The 17,949-nt window shown below is 48.6% G+C and overlaps 1 protein-coding gene across 3 annotated transcripts in view; it reads right to left on the bottom strand.

Moving 5' to 3' along the window:
- slc8a2b (solute carrier family 8 member 2b) overlaps positions 1-17,949 on the bottom strand; it is a 92,768-nt gene that overhangs the window by 15,354 nt on the left and 59,465 nt on the right. For all 3 annotated transcript variants that reach the window (XM_061218409.1, XM_061218408.1, XM_061218407.1), the window contains exons 3-8: positions 16,319-16,456; positions 15,248-15,475; positions 14,254-14,580; positions 12,950-13,399; positions 10,378-10,754; positions 1,038-1,141 (exon numbers count right to left, since the gene is read on the bottom strand). In XM_061218409.1, the coding sequence (XP_061074393.1) occupies positions 1,038-1,141; positions 10,378-10,754; positions 12,950-13,399; positions 14,254-14,580; positions 15,248-15,475; positions 16,319-16,456 (1,624 nt within the window). The remainder of the gene's footprint in view (positions 1-1,037; positions 1,142-10,377; positions 10,755-12,949; positions 13,400-14,253; positions 14,581-15,247; positions 15,476-16,318; positions 16,457-17,949) is intronic.

Consider the following 17,949-nt stretch of genomic DNA (forward strand, 5'->3'; position numbering starts at 1 on the left):
TTTGCAAATGCTAACCTGTCTGGTCAGTTCCTGAGGCTTACTAGTGGTTTGCATCTCGCAGGGAACCCTCTGAGGTTATGCTGGCGTAGTCTTCTCTTTGAGACATCTGTGCCTACATGGAGAGTGCTCTTGATCTGTTCCACAGTTGAAAAGGGGTTTTTCTCCACAACTGAAAGTATTCTTTGCTCATCCACAACAGTGGCCTTCTGTGGACGATCAGGTTGTTTTCTATTGCTGAGCTCACCAGTGCATTTTTGCTTCTTTATTGCACCAAACAGTTTATTTTCACACACAACAGTTTCATAGTTACATCTCTAATCAATTATTCTGGCATTATTGGCATTAACAATTATTTGGTCCTTGTTGAGACTACAAATCGAAATTCAATTGCATTTTATTTAGACGTCTCTGGAAGTTTTTCCTCATTTCACAGCCTCATAATGGCTACCTTGACTTTCACTGGCACAACTCTAACCGACTCCAAAGGCAATCAAAAGACAAGAATCAAGACTAGATACTGAAAGCCTTCTTATATCTGCACTAAGGAAGTGATTGAATCCACTTCTATTAAGAAGCCAACTGTCCAATTACTTTTGGTCATGTATAAATGTAGACGTAAAAAAAAGAGAATATGTATAAAAAGGATCAAATTCCTACACAGATCACCTGATATGGATGTAAACACCCCCAAATTAAAGGTGACAGACTGCACGTTAACCTCATACTAATAGTTTAATTTCAAAACCAAGTACAGGAGTACAGAGCCAAAAGAACAGACATTGTATCACTGTCCATATACTATATTCATATATAACTGTTAATGTGGAGTCATAATAGCCCACTGCGCATGTACTGTGCAGTGAAGCGTCACACAGTAACATAATAACATGCATGCATACATGAGAATAACTAATGTTCTGTTAGTGCTCAAGTGAATATTTTCCAATAACATGAAGGCAGGCTATTAGTCACCCCGCCCCGATGCACACACACACACACGCACACACACACGCACATACACATGCGCACACACTCACCTGAGATGCCCCTCTTGAGCCACCTGGGCTCCTCCAGGACGATGAAAAAGTTCTCGTGCTTCTCATACTCTTCATCGTCGATGATTTTCACCGTCAGGGTCTGCCTGTGGGCACAGATAGACACACAGAGTCACACAGACATACGTGTGCTAGCTGTCTCTATTAGAGCATACAGCATAATCATATGCTTTATATACCCAAACCACACACAGTGCCTTGAGAACAGTTTCACCCCCACTTGATTATTTCTCATTTTGCTGTGTTGCAAAGTCAAATTCAAATATGTGATATGTAACTCTTTATAAGGTCAAAAGGAAATAAAGTATTTATATGTCTTCTAAAATAGGAAAGAAAACCTGATTAGTATTCACCCCTTTGTGTTAACAGCCTAATTTCAACCAGGTGTATTTCCATTTTCCTGAGAGGTCACATTGAATATGTTAACAAGGTCCACCTATATTGATTTTGGCAGAGCTTCGATCCTTCCAAGGATATCCATTATGTCCATTACAACACAATGGAAAAGAACTTGGCAGAACCAAGACACGACCAAGATAAGGCTGTCCTCCCAAACCAGTAACTGGATGAGAAGGGCAAATTGTCAGAGACAATCACACCTGGAGTTTGACAGAAGCCATGGGACAAACCTGAGAACCTCTGGCTAAAGTTGCGCTCTATGGTTTGATGTTTGTGCTACATTTGGCAGAAACCAAAAACAGCCCATCACTCAGGTAACACCGTCCAAACATGAAGCATGGTGGTGGCAGCCTCATGCTCTGCACCTGCTTTGCAGCAGGAGGGACTGGGAAGCTTGCAGCCATGAAAGACACAGATGGACGGAGGCAAATACAGGGACATCTTTGAGGAGAACCTGTTTCCTGTTCCAACAGGACAATGACCCCAAACACAAGGCAAAACTATAAAGTAGTCTTTTGTGCCAGTGCTCCTCAGTCCTGGTCATGGAGAGCCGCAGGGCCGGCTGGCTTTCGTTGTTACTCATTACATCCATTACATTACATTACATTACATTACATCCATTACATTACATCCATTTACTCAGAACTTGAGTAGCACAGCAGACTGTTTACACAGTTACTGTAACTCAGGTTGCCTGGTTTCTTGGGTTTGAATCAATGATCTTAAAAGAAAAAGCAGCAGATGCTGTGGCTCTCCAGGACCAGGACCAGTATCACTCCAGTAAAAGTGAAGCATTTACATAAACCCAGGGTGCCTTATTGGAAAAAGGCCGGTGTAGCTGCAGGTCTTTATTTTCGGCTGGCACTAAGACACCGATTCTACTTAGTCTTGATTGAAGTCCATGACTAGCAAATTATTTCAATCTGGAACTAATGAACTGAATTCACTTTTTTGTGCAAGTTAAATGTTATATAACTGCTCTTGTTTCTCATGTGAACATTTCCTACTGCTTCTAACAAAACCTATCATGCCTCTGTGCCACACTGCAGCATGTCCATCAGAGTAAGAGTAATCAAATTTAACACGTATCACGTGGAAACATGGCCATCAATCACGACCTGCGCTTAATTAGTGGCAGTTACTTTCCCAACATTAGATTATTGAGGTGGTGCAAATGGGATAATTGTTTGAGATGGGGCTTGACAAAGAGGCTACAGTGACCTCTAGCTGGCGAGGGGCTGAAGTACAATGTGAGAAAACAAGGGGAGACAAACCGCCGGCCCTATTTACCATCCCACTCCCCAACGGACTGCGCAGCACGTTTACCCCCCCTACCGCAAACGAGCAACTCTTAAATCAACAGGCTAACGCTGCTCCAAACACTTTCCTACAGATGTGGATGTGTTTATTCAGGGAGCACACAAAGTGAGACAAACAGTCACTTCCTCCCCGTGCGACCTCTGAAATATTAACGCAGGCGGGCCTCCACTTAAATCACTTCACAGGCTGGGGTTGCTTCAATATTTAATCACAGGGAGGCTGAATAATTCAGCCGCGGACATGCACACCGTGGACAGGCACACTGGCTCCAGTGCCACCACACTCTCCTCCTGGCCCGGGAGCAGGAGGGGGGCTTTAACACCTCCTCCATCCAGCTCCCTCCCCCTGGGGGCCTCCTCCACAGGGAGGGCTAACTCCCGGCAAGCCAGGAGGTCACAGGGGAGGTGACAAAGCAGAAGGAGAAGGAGAGGGGAGACAAGAGAGGAGGTAGCTGAGGTAGAGTGGAAAAGGAAGGGGGGGGCGGGGCGGGGGGGGGGGGTCGTGGTGGAATGAAACGCAGGAGGTGTGCTTGTTGAGAGGTCGGCCAGAATCATTTCCTTTTCCCCGGCAACAATATTTGTCTTCCTGACAGAGTCTCCTGGGGCATTGTGGGTGAAGCGTCTCCACAGCAACGTAGCCCCTTGTGGCAGGACATTTACGGGAAGGAGAGAGGGATGGAAACGCACTGAGAGCAGAGAGGGGAGAGGGGAGAGGGGAGGGGGAACCAGCTGTGCTTCAGCTGTTCTGAAAACAAAGCAGCAGCACTGTGGAGTAAGAATGCCCACTGATCATGGCCTGTTTCCCTGACAACACTCCATCATGCACACTCTGCCGCTAAGGTGACAGGTCACCAGATAGGTGTGACCACAGAGGCGGACTGAGGCGAACACTAAATCATTCAGGCAAAGCGTCCCAGACCAAATTACCCATGATTCTTTGCACAATCATGTTTGAAAGTGACAACAGACACGCCGAGGTGCAGCTGCAGGTGTGGAGGTGGTAGGGCATGATGGGTAATGTCATGTAGACGGGTGTAATGTGGTGTGGGGGTGACGATTTAGGTGACCGGACACAGCCATTTCATTTCATTGGATGAGTTACGGTACTGTTCTTCAGGACAGGTCATGAGTGATGCGTTACTGCACACTGCTAGGCTATACTGTACAGTGCTAGTCTATGCTGTATGGTGTTAAGCTGTGCTGTACAGTGTTCGGCTATACTTTACAGTGCTAGTCTATGCTGTACGGTGTTAAGCTGTGCTGTACAGTGTTAGGCTATACTGTACAGTGCTAGTCTATGCTGTACGGTGTTAAGCTATGCTGTACAGTGTTAGGCTATACTGTACAGTGCTAGTCTATGCTGTACGGTGTTCAGCTATGCTGTACAGTGTTAGGCTATACTGTACAGTGCTAGTCTATGCTGTACGGTGTTAAGCTATGCTGTACAGTGTTAGGCTATACTGTACAGTGCTAGTCTATGCTGTACGGTGTTAAGCTGTGCTGTACAGTGTTAGGCTATACTGTACAGTGCTAGTCTATGCTGTACGGTGTTAAGCTATGCTGTACAGTGTTAGGTTATACTGTACAGTGCTAGTCTATGCTGTACGGTGTTAAGCTATGCTGTACAGTGTTAGGCTATACTGTACAGTGCTAGGCTATACTGTACAGTGCTAGTCTATGCTGTACGGTGTTAAGCTATGCTGTACAGTGTTAGGCTATACTGTACAGTGCTAGTCTATGCTGTACATACAGCGTTAGGCTGTTATATACAGAGCAACCGTGGGATATACTGCATTGTTTCTGAGAAACGCACAGTAAAGTCCAGCTAGGAGACATGTGAAACATCACTCAGGGAAGGACCACCGTATTCCTAAGGCCATTGCTGCCCCGAAAACGACCCGTTCCAGGGTTTCCCCGTGGTATACGAGGAATACGCTGTAAAGTGCGCAGTGAAGCACAGCTTAAGGAAACAAGGCAACAGTTCAGCGGCGCTCAAGGACAATGTGCGGGTTACGTCAGGACAGCGGTGTGAAATTTAGCCATTTGTTGTTTAGCGAGCCCTGGGGGAAAACGCTGCGTGCTGCGTGTTGCGGGCGGGGATGAGCGGTGTAATTCAGCGTGTAACAGCGTCGCGCCGGCCGGCTCCATAATGCAGACCGTGGCCCAGGGCATCGCTGCGGGGCGTCGGCCGGGCTGTGTCGAAGCGTCCCTGAACAAGACACCTAACCCCTAAATGCTCCCGATGGGTTGGTGCCTTGCATGGCAGCCAATCGCCATTGGTGTGCTTTGGATAAAGGTGCTATATAAACTCCAACCATTTGCCATTTACCATTTGGTCCCGTGTGGAGCGGAGCGGACTTAAGGAGTGGGGGAGGGGGAGGACTCCCATTATCCTGTCTGTTGTTAACCGCGCGATTAGCCCAACACGCTAGGCAGTGTCATATAGGCTGAAACTTTAATGGGAAGAGGATCTGTGAGACCACGGATACCGATCCCTGCACAATGGACACGTGTGCAGGAACGCCCACACCCACGCTGACTCACCGCAGGTGTCACCTCTGACTGTGCCCAATGCGGCTTATACGGGCACACCTGTACACGGGCACACCTGTACAGGCGCACAGACACACACGCGCACCCACAAACCTAACTGCACTGCAGTTATACCTAGTGTATTAATGAAATACTGGAAACACGCCAGATCAATCCATCCAGGAAGACAACCAGTTGAGTTGAAGGCAGTCTGTATTAAGCTGAAGGCAGTCTGTATAAAGTTGAAGGAAGTCCATATTAAGCTGAAGGCAGTCTGTATAAAGTTGAAGGCAGTCTGTATTGAGCTGAAGGCACCCTGTATAAAGTTGAAGACAGTCTGTATTGAGCTGAAGGCACCCTGTATAAAGTCGAAGGCAGTCTGTATTGAGTCGAAGGCAGTCTGTATTAAGTTGAAGGCAGTCTGTATTGAGTTGAATGCCGTTGATTCCCTCTGGTTCAGGGCACGCAGTGAAAATCCCATTCTCCTCTTTTCTCATCAATGTCGGAGACACCGTCAGCCCTCTCCGACTGTCTGGCAGGCCTTGAGATCAACACCAATGCCACTGTATGACTCTGCAATGTCCTGCTCGTCACTTTCAAGTGCACTTCACTCAAATCCCTTTTCTAGGGAGGCGCCCGAAGTGACCACTGCCATCATTTGCTGAACTCCTGCAAGAATAACTGAGAGTAAGACTCCTCCATTTATGTCAGCTGCACCTATCTCTGCCGCTGTTAGCATGAGGCCTGGAAGGTGACTTAAAATATCCATCCATCCATCCATCCATCCATCCATCCATCCATCCATCCATGTCTTTGGACTGTGGGAGGAAACCGGAATACCCGGAGGAAACCCACGCAGACACGGGGAGAACATGCAAACTCCGCACAGAGAGGCCCCGGCCGACGGGGATTCGAACCCAGGACCTCCTTGCTGTGAGGCGGCAGTGCTACACACTGCACCATCTGTGCCGCCCCTGACTTAAAATATGACTTAAATATTTATTTCATATGCCCAAAATAGCAGACGGCAGCGACACACGCAGTAGTTGCTGTTCAAGCATAGTTCCACGGTGTTAGCTGAGATAAGTACTCTTAAATGTGCTCTTTTGAGGGAATCAAGCCTTTACTGATAGCTAATGATATGTATCTAGATGGCAGCATTCGATAAACAACATTAAACTGCACTGCATCAGCTCTGGCTGCACACCGTTTGATAAAACTTGCTGCAAAGTCTGTTTACGAGAAGCACATGTCTGCACTAAAACAGCCACACAGCCATTCCTCACTTCACTAAAAAAGGGAAACTATAACACCCTTGCTGACGGGACAGTCTTGGACACATACAAAACGATTGGCAGTGCTCACAAATCCCAAAACATCGACAGGTGCCAGGAGTAGAGAGCAGACGGATGGAAATAAAGAGATTTATTAGACACTCTCAAACTAATTTACTGACATGAACCATGTTTCAACCTGCAAGGATCGCTGTCAAATAACAGCTGGTCAAAACATTTCTTGGGGACCATTGAATGCAGGACATAGAGTAACATATCAGGAAGCACTTCAGCGCAGATCACTGAACCCCAAGTTAATGCGCAAGGCGACGGCTAAAAAGGTCACGTCCAGCTGTTGCTGAGTCAGGGCCACAGTGAACATGCGATAAGGTAATCACCTCTCTGTCATGGCAGTGACCTTGGCCCCTGAAAAGGCCTCCCCAGATGCACCTGAAGCCGCACCGCCACTCTCTGACGAGGAGGTGCATTGTGGGCGTGGACCCCGACAGGGTCAAAGCATCGCCCTTTCCGTTATGCATAGAAACACACACACACACACACAATAGAAGAAGAGCTGGAGGACCTCTCATCCGCGCGCGGCTTTACAGCCCTCGGCACGCTCGCTGGCTGCCTCAGAGTCAGCAGAGAGGTTAATGAGTGCCAGGGAGAATTGGCCGTTTCATCTGTCAGATCCCAGGCTCGGCTATAAAGCTGATGTCAGCGCGCCACGTTAGGAGCCGCGGGATGATAATGTGCAATCTGCGCTGGCCGTCAGTGCGAGGAACGGGGCACAAGGCCTCCTGGAGGAGGCTGAGAGCGGAACCAGCAGCGCAGGAAGCGCGGTGTTCCTCTTCCCTTCTGCGCCGGAGCTTCCCTGTGCCCGCACAGCGCCCGGGTTTTCAACGGGTCCGCGCACCTCGGGGGGGGGCCTTGTTCTCGCCCTCTCCACTTCGGCTGATGCGCGGCGAGCATTCTGCCGCAAAATGGCTGCCGTTGCATCGCCCAGGTGGGTGCTACACTTTGGTGGTGGTTGAGGAGAGTTTCCCCCTGTAAAGTGCTTTGAGTTTGAGAAAGGTTATAATGGCTTCTCAACACTGCCACAACACCAGGGTCGCACTGGGAGAATGCTGAGAGAGTGCTGGCCAGCTCTGGCCACCCAGGCCTGGAGCACCCAATGCCTTTCCCTAATGTACAATACATTGGATACACTGCATTTACGCCGCAATTGTGGCGCAATTAGAAACTCGAACCGAGCACATAATTTGAAAGCTGGCAAAGGCGCAAACAAACAGGACGGCGGCCGCCGACTCTCAAATGACATTAAAGTGGCCGTGACACACAGTCCCGGTGACCTGGTAACAGCGATGAGGAGACAGGCTCCCTCGTCCGTCTCTCTCTGTGAGCCCAGACACACGCCCTGCGCCATGTTCAGCAGGCTACGCTTTTCTCTTACCTTTTTACCTCGGCCTGTGAAAGCTCGGCGCCTGTGAATTCACAAGGTAGAGCCTGGCGGAATTGGGCCCGATTAATAATGCAGCAGCCTGCGGAGCATGCTGGGAAACTAGAGGAAAGGAGGGCGGAGTCAAACTGGGATCCCCTCTGCCACACGAGCAGCTCATTTCATCTACTGGCAGACAGGATTCAGGGGGAATCGGGCGCCAGGGAAATAAAGTAGGTGTAGAGATTGTTTGTTCAGAAGTGGGAGGTAGGACTAATGTACACTCAGTGAATACTCTATTAGGTAGACATGCACATCAGCTTGTTAGTGCAAATATTTATATTGCCAATCATGTGGCAGCAACTCAATGCATAAAAGCATGCAGAGGTTCAGCAGTTTTTCAGACCAAATGTCAGAATGGGGAAGAAATGTGATCTAAGTGACTTGTGACCGTGGAATGATTGTTGGTGTGAGACAGGCTGGTTTGAGTATCTCAGCAACTGCTGATCTCCTGGGATTTTCATGCACTCTAGAGTCTGCAGAGAATTGTGCGAAAAACAAAAAACACCCAGTGAGCAGCAGTTCTGTGGGCAGAAATGCCTCGTTAATGAGAGAGGCAAGAGGAGAAGGGCCAGACTGGTTGACGCTGACAGGAAAATGACAATAATGCAAATAACCAAGCATTACAACAGTGGTATGCAGAAGAGCATCTCTAAACACTTTGTGTCAAACCTCTAAGTGGATAGGCCACATCAGCAGACAGCCAAAAATTATAAAAAAAATAAGTCTAATAAATACCGAATAAAGTGCTCACTGAGTATATATATTAAGGAAATAACAAGACAACCAATACGAATCATTTGGCGGTGATACAACCAAAGGCGTTAATTGAAAAGAAGAAGATTTACTAGCAGACAGGGACTGCTGTGGAACATTCTAGTGATGTTTCCATAACACTGTAGCAACGGAAAAAAAGGCAGTGTAAATACTTCTGTCAAAGCTTCATCTCACCGGAGGCCCTGGGTGAGGAGGGGCAACGTTTACCCAGGTGTCGCTTCACCTCACAGCCTTATCAGAGCACTGTGTGCACCGCATTTCACAGGATCATTCATTCCCATCAAGTAAATTCCACACATTTGAATACATTTCACAGAGTGCGTGTAAAGATTTTATCATATTTAATTTTAACCGTGGACATGTCATGTATCCTATCACATTACTTATTCAGACACAGATAACTTATTGATCGAATAACTTGGTGATTCTGAAACTTCAATGAAAAAAGCTACAATACTTCATACATTGACCTCCAGATCATATTAAGCTGTTTCTCTTTGTTATTGTCCTATGACATAGTCCTCTTAATACTTAAATATTACTTCATTAAACTTTTCCAGATTTGAAATGTCGGTGCTTCAGTATTTTTAATTAAAGAAAAAAAAAATTCTTTAAAACTAATAATGAGAAAAGGATCTGCCATCCAGATGGAAATATTGAAATATTTCAATGTCTTTTAACTTATATTATATTCTTCTTCAGGTTCCTGAGAATGTTAATCATATTTTAATATTTAATGCTAATAGAGAAACCCAGTGACGCACAGCCATCAATCTCCACCTCACTTCCTGTCCAACTCAGTGTGGCGTCTCAGTGCTGCTCATATGGCTCTCAGTGTGTTTCATTCCTGCTAAAACTGCCTGAAACCAGGCAGAAAAAAAGATTTCAAGGATTTCTGTTTTTTTTTACATAATATAATACTAGTGTCGCAGACGACATTGCCGTGAAAATATTATAAAAAATATAAATGTGTTTTTATTGAATGTCCCCTGTGCCGGTTTTAGCATACACTCTCAAAGATAAAGGCACAGTGGGTGCACATCCTGAATGTACCTTGAATGGTACAATAATGTTCTTTGGGTACGAACAAGCCCCTTCTCCAAGCAAAACAAGGTACAGATGAATTATATAACCCATGCCCAAGAATACGATTGAATACATCTATAGGGTACCACCCCAGTGGCAAGCTTTTGCATCGTAGCCACATTTTTTCTGTGTTTTCTTCCATGGTTTTCAGCGCACTTGTACCTGGTTTTCGATTTGCACTTTATTGTACGCTCAGGAGCATAACCCCAAATGCTCCTGACGAGCTGGTCGGCGTCTTGCACGGCAGCCAATCGCCATTGGTGTGTGAGTGTGCGTATGAATGGGCGAGTGAGAAGCGTCAATTGTACAGCGCTTTCGATAAAGGCTCTAAATAAAATGCCGACCATTTACCATAATGTAATGTAATGTGGAACAGACTAAATTAATGGCGCCCCCGCCCCGTCGCCCCCCCGCCCCGGGCCCGGGCGCGTGCTCACGTTGTCTGGTCGTTGGTGAACTCCAGCTCCCCGTGCGTGTCCTCGTAGTCGACCCCTCCGGGGCGGGCGCTGCCGGCCTCGGTGCGGTAGGGCAGGATGACGGTGCCGCGGGCGCCCGAGTTCCGCACCACCGTCACCTCCATGGTGCCCACGCTCTCGCTCACACGCAGCAGCCGCTCGCTGAACGTGAAGATCCCCGCGTGGTCGTCGTCCAGGATGGTCACCGTGGCCACCAGCGGCTCCACCAGCCGGCCCTTGGGGGCCACGCCCGCGCCCTCGCTCTCGAACATGCCCTCCGCGTCCCCCACGCGCAGGTTCAGCAGCCGCACGAAGAAGTGCTCGTCCTCCTCGAAGATGTCGTCGTCGATGATGCCCACCTGCGCACAGAGATTTTTTTTTCTCGATTTTTTCCCTTTTTGGTAGCCAATTGGACCCCCTCTGATTCAATTAGAGCTAGTATTAGATACACCGCCCACACCCCGTCCCTCGGCGGCCGGCAGGAGAGCGACACGCCTTCTTCAAGCCGTCTCATCTCACAAGTCGTGACCGTGATTCCGAGGCACTCGAGGTGCTTGTTTTTGTGCGGTGATCTACTAACCCTGCCATGTCCCTTCTTCTGGAGCAGCGAGCCAATTATTGCTGCTCCACATGAGCCGGCCAAACTTGGATTTTGGCAGGACCGAGAATCGAACCCCGGTCCCCGGTGTGCAACTGCAGCAAACTGCTACCGCAAAATGTAAATGTAAAATGTAAATGCAGCGCCTTAGCATGTTGCGCCACCACGGCTCACACCATGAGATTTAATGCCTTCAGTGGGTCTGATGTTCAGCAGCTGCCCCTTACACCGGTGGTCCCCAATCCTAGTCCTGCTGTTTTACATTGTTACTTAGCACTGAATCACTCAACTGAAGCAGCTGCCTGCACATGAAATGGGTCTGAACTGATTGGTGATTTTAAGGTGAAATCAAAAACCAGCAGACCTACTGCTTTCTAATAATAACAATATGGACACATTTTATAATAATTGTATGGACAGGGAACTTATAGAGAAAACGGTCGTGCCCATGCCGTATTAAGCTAGCATCAGACACGGTCATTTGCATTCCTCCTTACAGCCCCCCTGCCTAAACACCCCTGATCATTACCCTTTACACTAGCTAATACATGCTGTTGTGGGATTAAAGCCGTGTAATATGTCGCGTAAAGGTCAGTTTTTTTTCCAGGGCTGACATACATATGCCTACTTACAGTATAAATTACACAACTCAAGGAGACTGAGAGCAGCTCCGGTTGAGTTGCTATGGGATGACTTTTCAGTTGTGACCCGTTGCTACACGGTAACACAGTGTAGCATCTGTAGTAGTTAGTCCCACAGTGCACCTAGACTCTAACACTATGTAAACAGGCACAGTGGCCAGGCTAGATCATTTACATTTACATTTTTGTCATTTGGCAGACGCTTTTAATCCAAAGCGACTTACAAGTGCATAGATTCTTCCACAAGTCAAAGCATCACATCCATAACTAGGAAAATACACATGGAATGCTGTTCTAAACATATAGTCGTCATCATAAGTGAAATTTTTTTTTTTTGGGTTAGATAAGGAGGGATATCAGAAAGGGGGGACGGGGGAAATCAGGAGGGAGGACTAAGGTAGAGTTCGAAAAGGTGTGTTTTGAGTCTGCATCGAAATAGGGGGAGGGGTTCTGCTGTCCTGACAGCAGTGGTAGGCAAGACCCTTCTGTGTGCCCCCTCCCTGTCTCCGGTGCCTTCTCATTCTTTACACCAGGGGTGTACAATCTTACCCAAAAAGGGGCAGTGTGGATGCAGGCTTCTGTTTTAGCCCAGTGCTAAGATCTGAGTCTACTTATCAGGGCTAAATCAAAAACCTGTACCCCCCCAGCTCTACGCAGATATGACTAGACATCCCTGCCTCAGACTCCCCAGACACTCTGCTCTGTACTCTATGTTCTGTCGCCTCCTGTTGAAGCTGAACTTTGAAGCATGTTGGGGTAAACTGAGTTTGTGAGAAACATGAGTTTGTACAACAATGTAAAATACAGTGGATAAGAAAAACTTGTTTTTCTGTACCCTTTTATTTTACAGTGTAGTACGCTGGGAGCTGCCTGGGTGATGCAATTTCCTTAGGGTTAAATAAAGTATCCATCCACCCACCCATCCATCATCCACCCATCCATCCACCCATCCATCCATCCCTCCACCCACCCATCCATCTATCCATCCATCATCCACCCATCCACCCATCCATCCATCCAACCACCCATCCATCATCCACCCATCCACCCATCCATCCATCCCTCCACCCACCCATCCATCTATCCATCCATCATCCATCCCTCCACCCACCCATCCATCTATTCATCCATCATCCACCCATCCACCCACCCATCCCTCCACCCATCCATCCATCTATCCATCCATCATCCACCCATCCACCCATCCATCCATCCATCATCCATCCCTCCACCCACCCATCCATCTATCCATCCATCCCTCCACCCACCCATCCATCTATCCCCTCCATCCGCCCGCCCCTCGGGGGGGCCCCACCTTGATCTCCTTGCGGGTCTCCCCGGGCTTGAAGACCAGCGTGCCCTCGCTGTACTCGTAGTCGGAGCCGGCGTTGGCCGAGCCGTCCTCGGTGCGGTAGTCCACGTAGAAGGTGCTCTCGCCGACGCCGCCCTGGCACAGCACGGCCAGGCTGAGCGTGCCGCAGTTCTCCATGCACTGGCAGTGCGCCGTCTCGAAGACGATGCGGCTGCACACGCCCAGGTCGTCGTCCTCCGGCAGCTCCTCCGCGGCGGCGGCCCGCCGGGCGTGGTCGGCCGCGTGCTTCTTCAGCACGTTGCCCGCGCCGATCATCATGCGCGTGGCCTGGATGCGGTAGAACGCCCGGCTCTTCTGCTGGTGCAGCAGGGCGTAGTAGTTGGCCAGCTCCACCAGCTGCTCCAGGTCCTTGTCCGGGTACTTCTGCTTCAGCTCCTTCAGGATGCGAATCACCTGCAGGGTGGGGGGGGGTCAGAGGTCAGGAGTGCGGGCGTGTGACCGTGGATGTCACCCGAACTGCGTTCAAGTCGGCGGACATTGGCTAGCATTAGCTAACGTTCGGCAACATATTCACACTTTCTTCACCACAAACGTTAGCTAACATCAGCTAACAGTTTGAAAAGGTAGTGTGTGGCAAACAAAAATGGCTGCCAACAAGGAAGATGCTGAGAGAACAAAAGTTGACAATCATTTGGTTGTTATAATGCACATTAATCAATGTAAAATGTATTCTTACCTTTAAAAAGAATCACAGGTAAGCAGCTAATAAACTGGCTAGGATTGTTGGACCTAAATTGCCGCTGGTGGCTAAATGGAATGTCAATTCAAAATCATTCAACAGTATCGGTTTTCTGTAAACATAGTTTGCCGCGAATGTTTGCCCTCTTGAACTGACGTCAGGATCCCATACATGTGCAGAGGAACAGTCACGAGGCCAATTTCCCCAGATTTAATTTCAGCCTATGTAACATCACTCAACCACGAGCCTAAAGCCCGAAACAGAGTTAACCTCCGCCTGCCAATACTCTGGAAACGGAAGAGGCTGTAATCTGCTCAATCGAGGCATCTTTAAGAGAACATCAGCTACAAGCTGATTTTGTGGCTTTGTCGGGTTACTTTTCTCAATGTCATAAAACTGTCTTCCATTTCCACATATCCAGATTATCACGGATTAATGTCCATTTACATAACATTTACAGCCTCCCCTGCTTAACGGCCTATCCCCTCTCTCCCTCTCCTCCTCTTTCCCTCTCCCCCTTTCTCCCTCTCCCCCTCTCCCCCTCTCTTTCCCCCACCCCCATACTGACCTCCTTGCGGCTTTCGTCCAGCTCTTTGCTGTTCTCCACGTTGACGGCGGTGCTGTTGGAGTTCGCCGGGACAGATACGGCCCCCGCCGTGCCGTTGCCCTCCTGGCAGTTTTCGGCGCCCACCGCCCCGCCCGGGAACTTTCCGTCCATGATCATCTCCACGCCCTTGGGCGTCATCTCGCCCTCCGTCTCCACGACGATGCCTCGCCGCTTGTCGGCCCGGTAGCGCTTGTACATGTACTTGTAGAAGAGCAGCCGGCGGTCAGCGATCCAGGCCAGGATCACGCAGATAGGGAAGTACAGCAGGGTGACCAGGGCCTCCCAAACCTGCACGCACGACCGAGAGGGCAGTGTCAGTCTCTATATTACACAGGGGGCAGTGTCAGTCTCTATACTACACAGAGGGCAGTGTCAGTCTCTATATTACACAGAGGGCAGTGTCAGTCTCTATATTACACAGGGGGCAGTGTCAGTCTCTATATTACACAGAGGGCAGTGTCAGTCTCTATATTACACAGGGGGCAGTGTTAGTCTCTATATTACACAGAGGGCAGTGTTAGTCTCTATATTACACAGAGGGCAGTGTCAGTCTCTATATTACACAGAGGGCAGTGTCAGTCTCTATATTACACAGAGGGCAGTGTCAGTCTCTATATTACACAGAGGGCAGTGTCAGTCTCTATATTACACAGAGGGCAGTGTCAGTCTCTATATTACACAGGGGGCAGTGTCAGTCTCTATATTACACAGGGTGCAGTGTCAGTCTCTATATTACACAGAGGGCAGTGTTAGTCTCTATATTACACAGAGGGTACTGTCAGTCTCAGCTATATTACAGAAAGGTTCAGAGACAGTGCATTTTGTTACTATAGCAACCGTCAGTCAGACAGACAGACAGTCAGACAGGCAGAGAGACAGATAGACAGCCAGCGAGACAGACAGTCAGACATACAGAGATAGATAGACAGCCAGAGAGACAGACAGACAGACAGACCTCCACGACGCCGGGCGTGATGACGGCCAGGATGAGGTAGAGCCAGATGTAAGCGAAGATGCTCCAGAAGGCGGTGATGAAGAAGACTCTCAGGTGCTTGATCTTCCGCACCTCGCCCTCGGGGATGACCCACACGCAGATGCCGATGATCACGAACATGTTGAAGGCGGCGCTGCCCACGATGGTGCCCGGGCCCAGCTCGCCCGACTCGAAGCTGTGCCCACACACCTACCGCCGAGGAAAAACACCAGAAGAAGAAGTGACGTGGCCTTTCAGTGTGTGAAGCACAGACCTTCATATCTGCTAAGTGCATTTAGTCTTCATTTTTAATGAGAAAAACTGTCATCGGGATCCTTTTTGCAAGCTTAAGAGGTCAGTGGTGGTCAAAGGGGGACAGACTAATAATATCAGCTGGACATGAGATGAAGTGACACTGAGTGCTGACTACTGCCTGGGAAATGACAGCTTAGCTGACTGAGTGAATTAAAAGGCCTGCTAGAGGGAGAATGTGTGAGAGAGAGTGAGAGAGAGTGAGAGATAGAGGGAGAGGGAGAGGGAGAGGGAGAGGACCCTCTGGCAACCTTATTGAAATAATGTTAGATTAGAATTATTAGCAAACAGTATGCGACAGAGGGCACCCATCCACAGCCCCCGTACACAGACTGAAACACACACACAGTACACACGCGCATAGATGCACCACATAAAATACACACACTCTGAAGGCCAGGGGTTGCTAGGAAAGCCAGAGGGATTGCTGTTTTTTGTCAGCAACACTGTCCCAGAAAAGGTGAGTTTAGTGTGTAATCAACTGCTTTATTCAATCAATTATGTCCTGCATAACAACAAAAACCAGCAACCTGTGACTCCCAAGGACCAGGGTGGGGAACTCCATGGGTAAGCAGACCAAGCCAAGGCCGATTTAAATGGAAACCCCGCTTGTAATTCAAACCCTTTCCACTGTAAATCTGAATATGATGAAAGGCCAATAACGGTCAAAACTGTAACACTAAAGTAACCCCGCCCCCTCCTGAAGGGGGCAGGGCCCGGTGGATGGCTCCGCCTGCTCACCTCAATGACGGACAGCAGGATCTCGGGGGCGGACGATCCCAGGGCCATCAGGGTGAGGTTGGACACTGTCTCGTTCCAAATGCGCACAGTCGCAACCGACGTGTCTCCGTTGGGCAGGGTGATGGTCACCTCCTTCTCCTGTAGCGCGACCACAGGCAGACAGCACACACATCACCACGGGGGAAAAGCACAGTCATGGATTACATTGAGTGTTGGAAGAGTTTCAGCTGTATTGGTGCCTGGTTCTGGTGCTCAGAGGCTCTATCCGAGATTACAAAAGAGCTCACTTTTCTGCTTTCATGGATAAGCGATCAAATATTTGGAACAGGCACAGCACTAATCTCTTCAATCCATCCAGCAGCAAGCACATGCTGACATACATTCTGCTACACCCTGAAAAGCCTTATACCTCTTTAGACATTAGACCTGTATTGTTTTGCATTACGAAATCAACACTTTGCATTAAAATTGCATAACATTAATTTAGCAGAAACCATTTACATAATAGCTTATCAATGTAAGAGACTTTAGGGCACTGATGTAACCTAATGAAGGCTAGCTCATGCCAACCCAGAACAATGATCACAAGTACATACAACTGCATAAGTGACTGATGAGTAAGTAGCAGGAGCAAAAGGTTGTGGAAGGGAGGGAAGCCAAGATGGCGTCTGAAGCTGTTGGTCTATAGCCTGGCCAGTGATTCTGCTGTTATTCCAGACCACCATACGCCAGTGCAGACAGGCACCATGCCCAAGCAGAGAAGTGTTAGAAAGCTTTGGATAACCAAATGATGGCACCCTGCTGAAGAAAACACAGCTGGTAGGTGACTGACCAGTTGAGACCAGCTCCCAGCTCAAGGTATCTTTTGAAACAGCTGGCACAGTAGCTGGTTGACCAGCTACCAGCTCAGACAAGCTACCAGCACTACCTTACTGACGAGCACATACCCAGCTAGATCAGTTTATGACCAGCTATCCCAGCTCAATTATATTTGGCAAAATAATGACTAAATTTGTTACATTGTCTCATGCATTTAAATGTTTTGTATAAGTATGTGGGGTTTCCCCTGTGTATTGTGCATGCCGCTATTTAAGACAATGAGTCTTAGCGGCATGGGTCCACATACACACCTGACTGTGCCTCACCTCTGCATATTCACCCTGATGAAGGCCGCAACGCATCGGTGCGTGTTTTTCATTTCTTGCTGATGCACTAGCCATATAATAAAGGCTTTTTAACGCAACCATATCAAGAATGCCTTGGTCGCCATCCTTATCTCCCTTGTTCCAAGGAGCACCTTGTAGGATTTTACCAGTTACCACAGACACGCTCCTCTCCCTGTTTTCTGGCACAGCTGGGTTGTGCAGCAGGGTAGTCTTTGATTTGGCGCTGTGTCTGTGGTCCATACCAGCCCGCCCGGTCTCCCCTCCCTGCTGTTCCCAGTGGATTAGCCCTCTACCCACCCGGCCTGCAGGGGTCAGGGGTTAAGAAAGGTAGCAGAGGGGAACTGCTTAAAGAGCAGTGCTCCAGAGGACAGAGAGGATGCTCAGGAGGATAAGTCACTGGAGGCAAACCGCCTGGGGCTTTCTGTGTCTTCTGGTAGATGTTTAGTTTGATTGCCCTCGTTTTGG

Source organism: Conger conger, chromosome 13 (assembly GCF_963514075.1).
Source record: "Conger conger chromosome 13, fConCon1.1, whole genome shotgun sequence".
In the NCBI taxonomy this organism is placed as follows: Eukaryota; Metazoa; Chordata; class Actinopteri; order Anguilliformes; family Congridae; genus Conger; species Conger conger.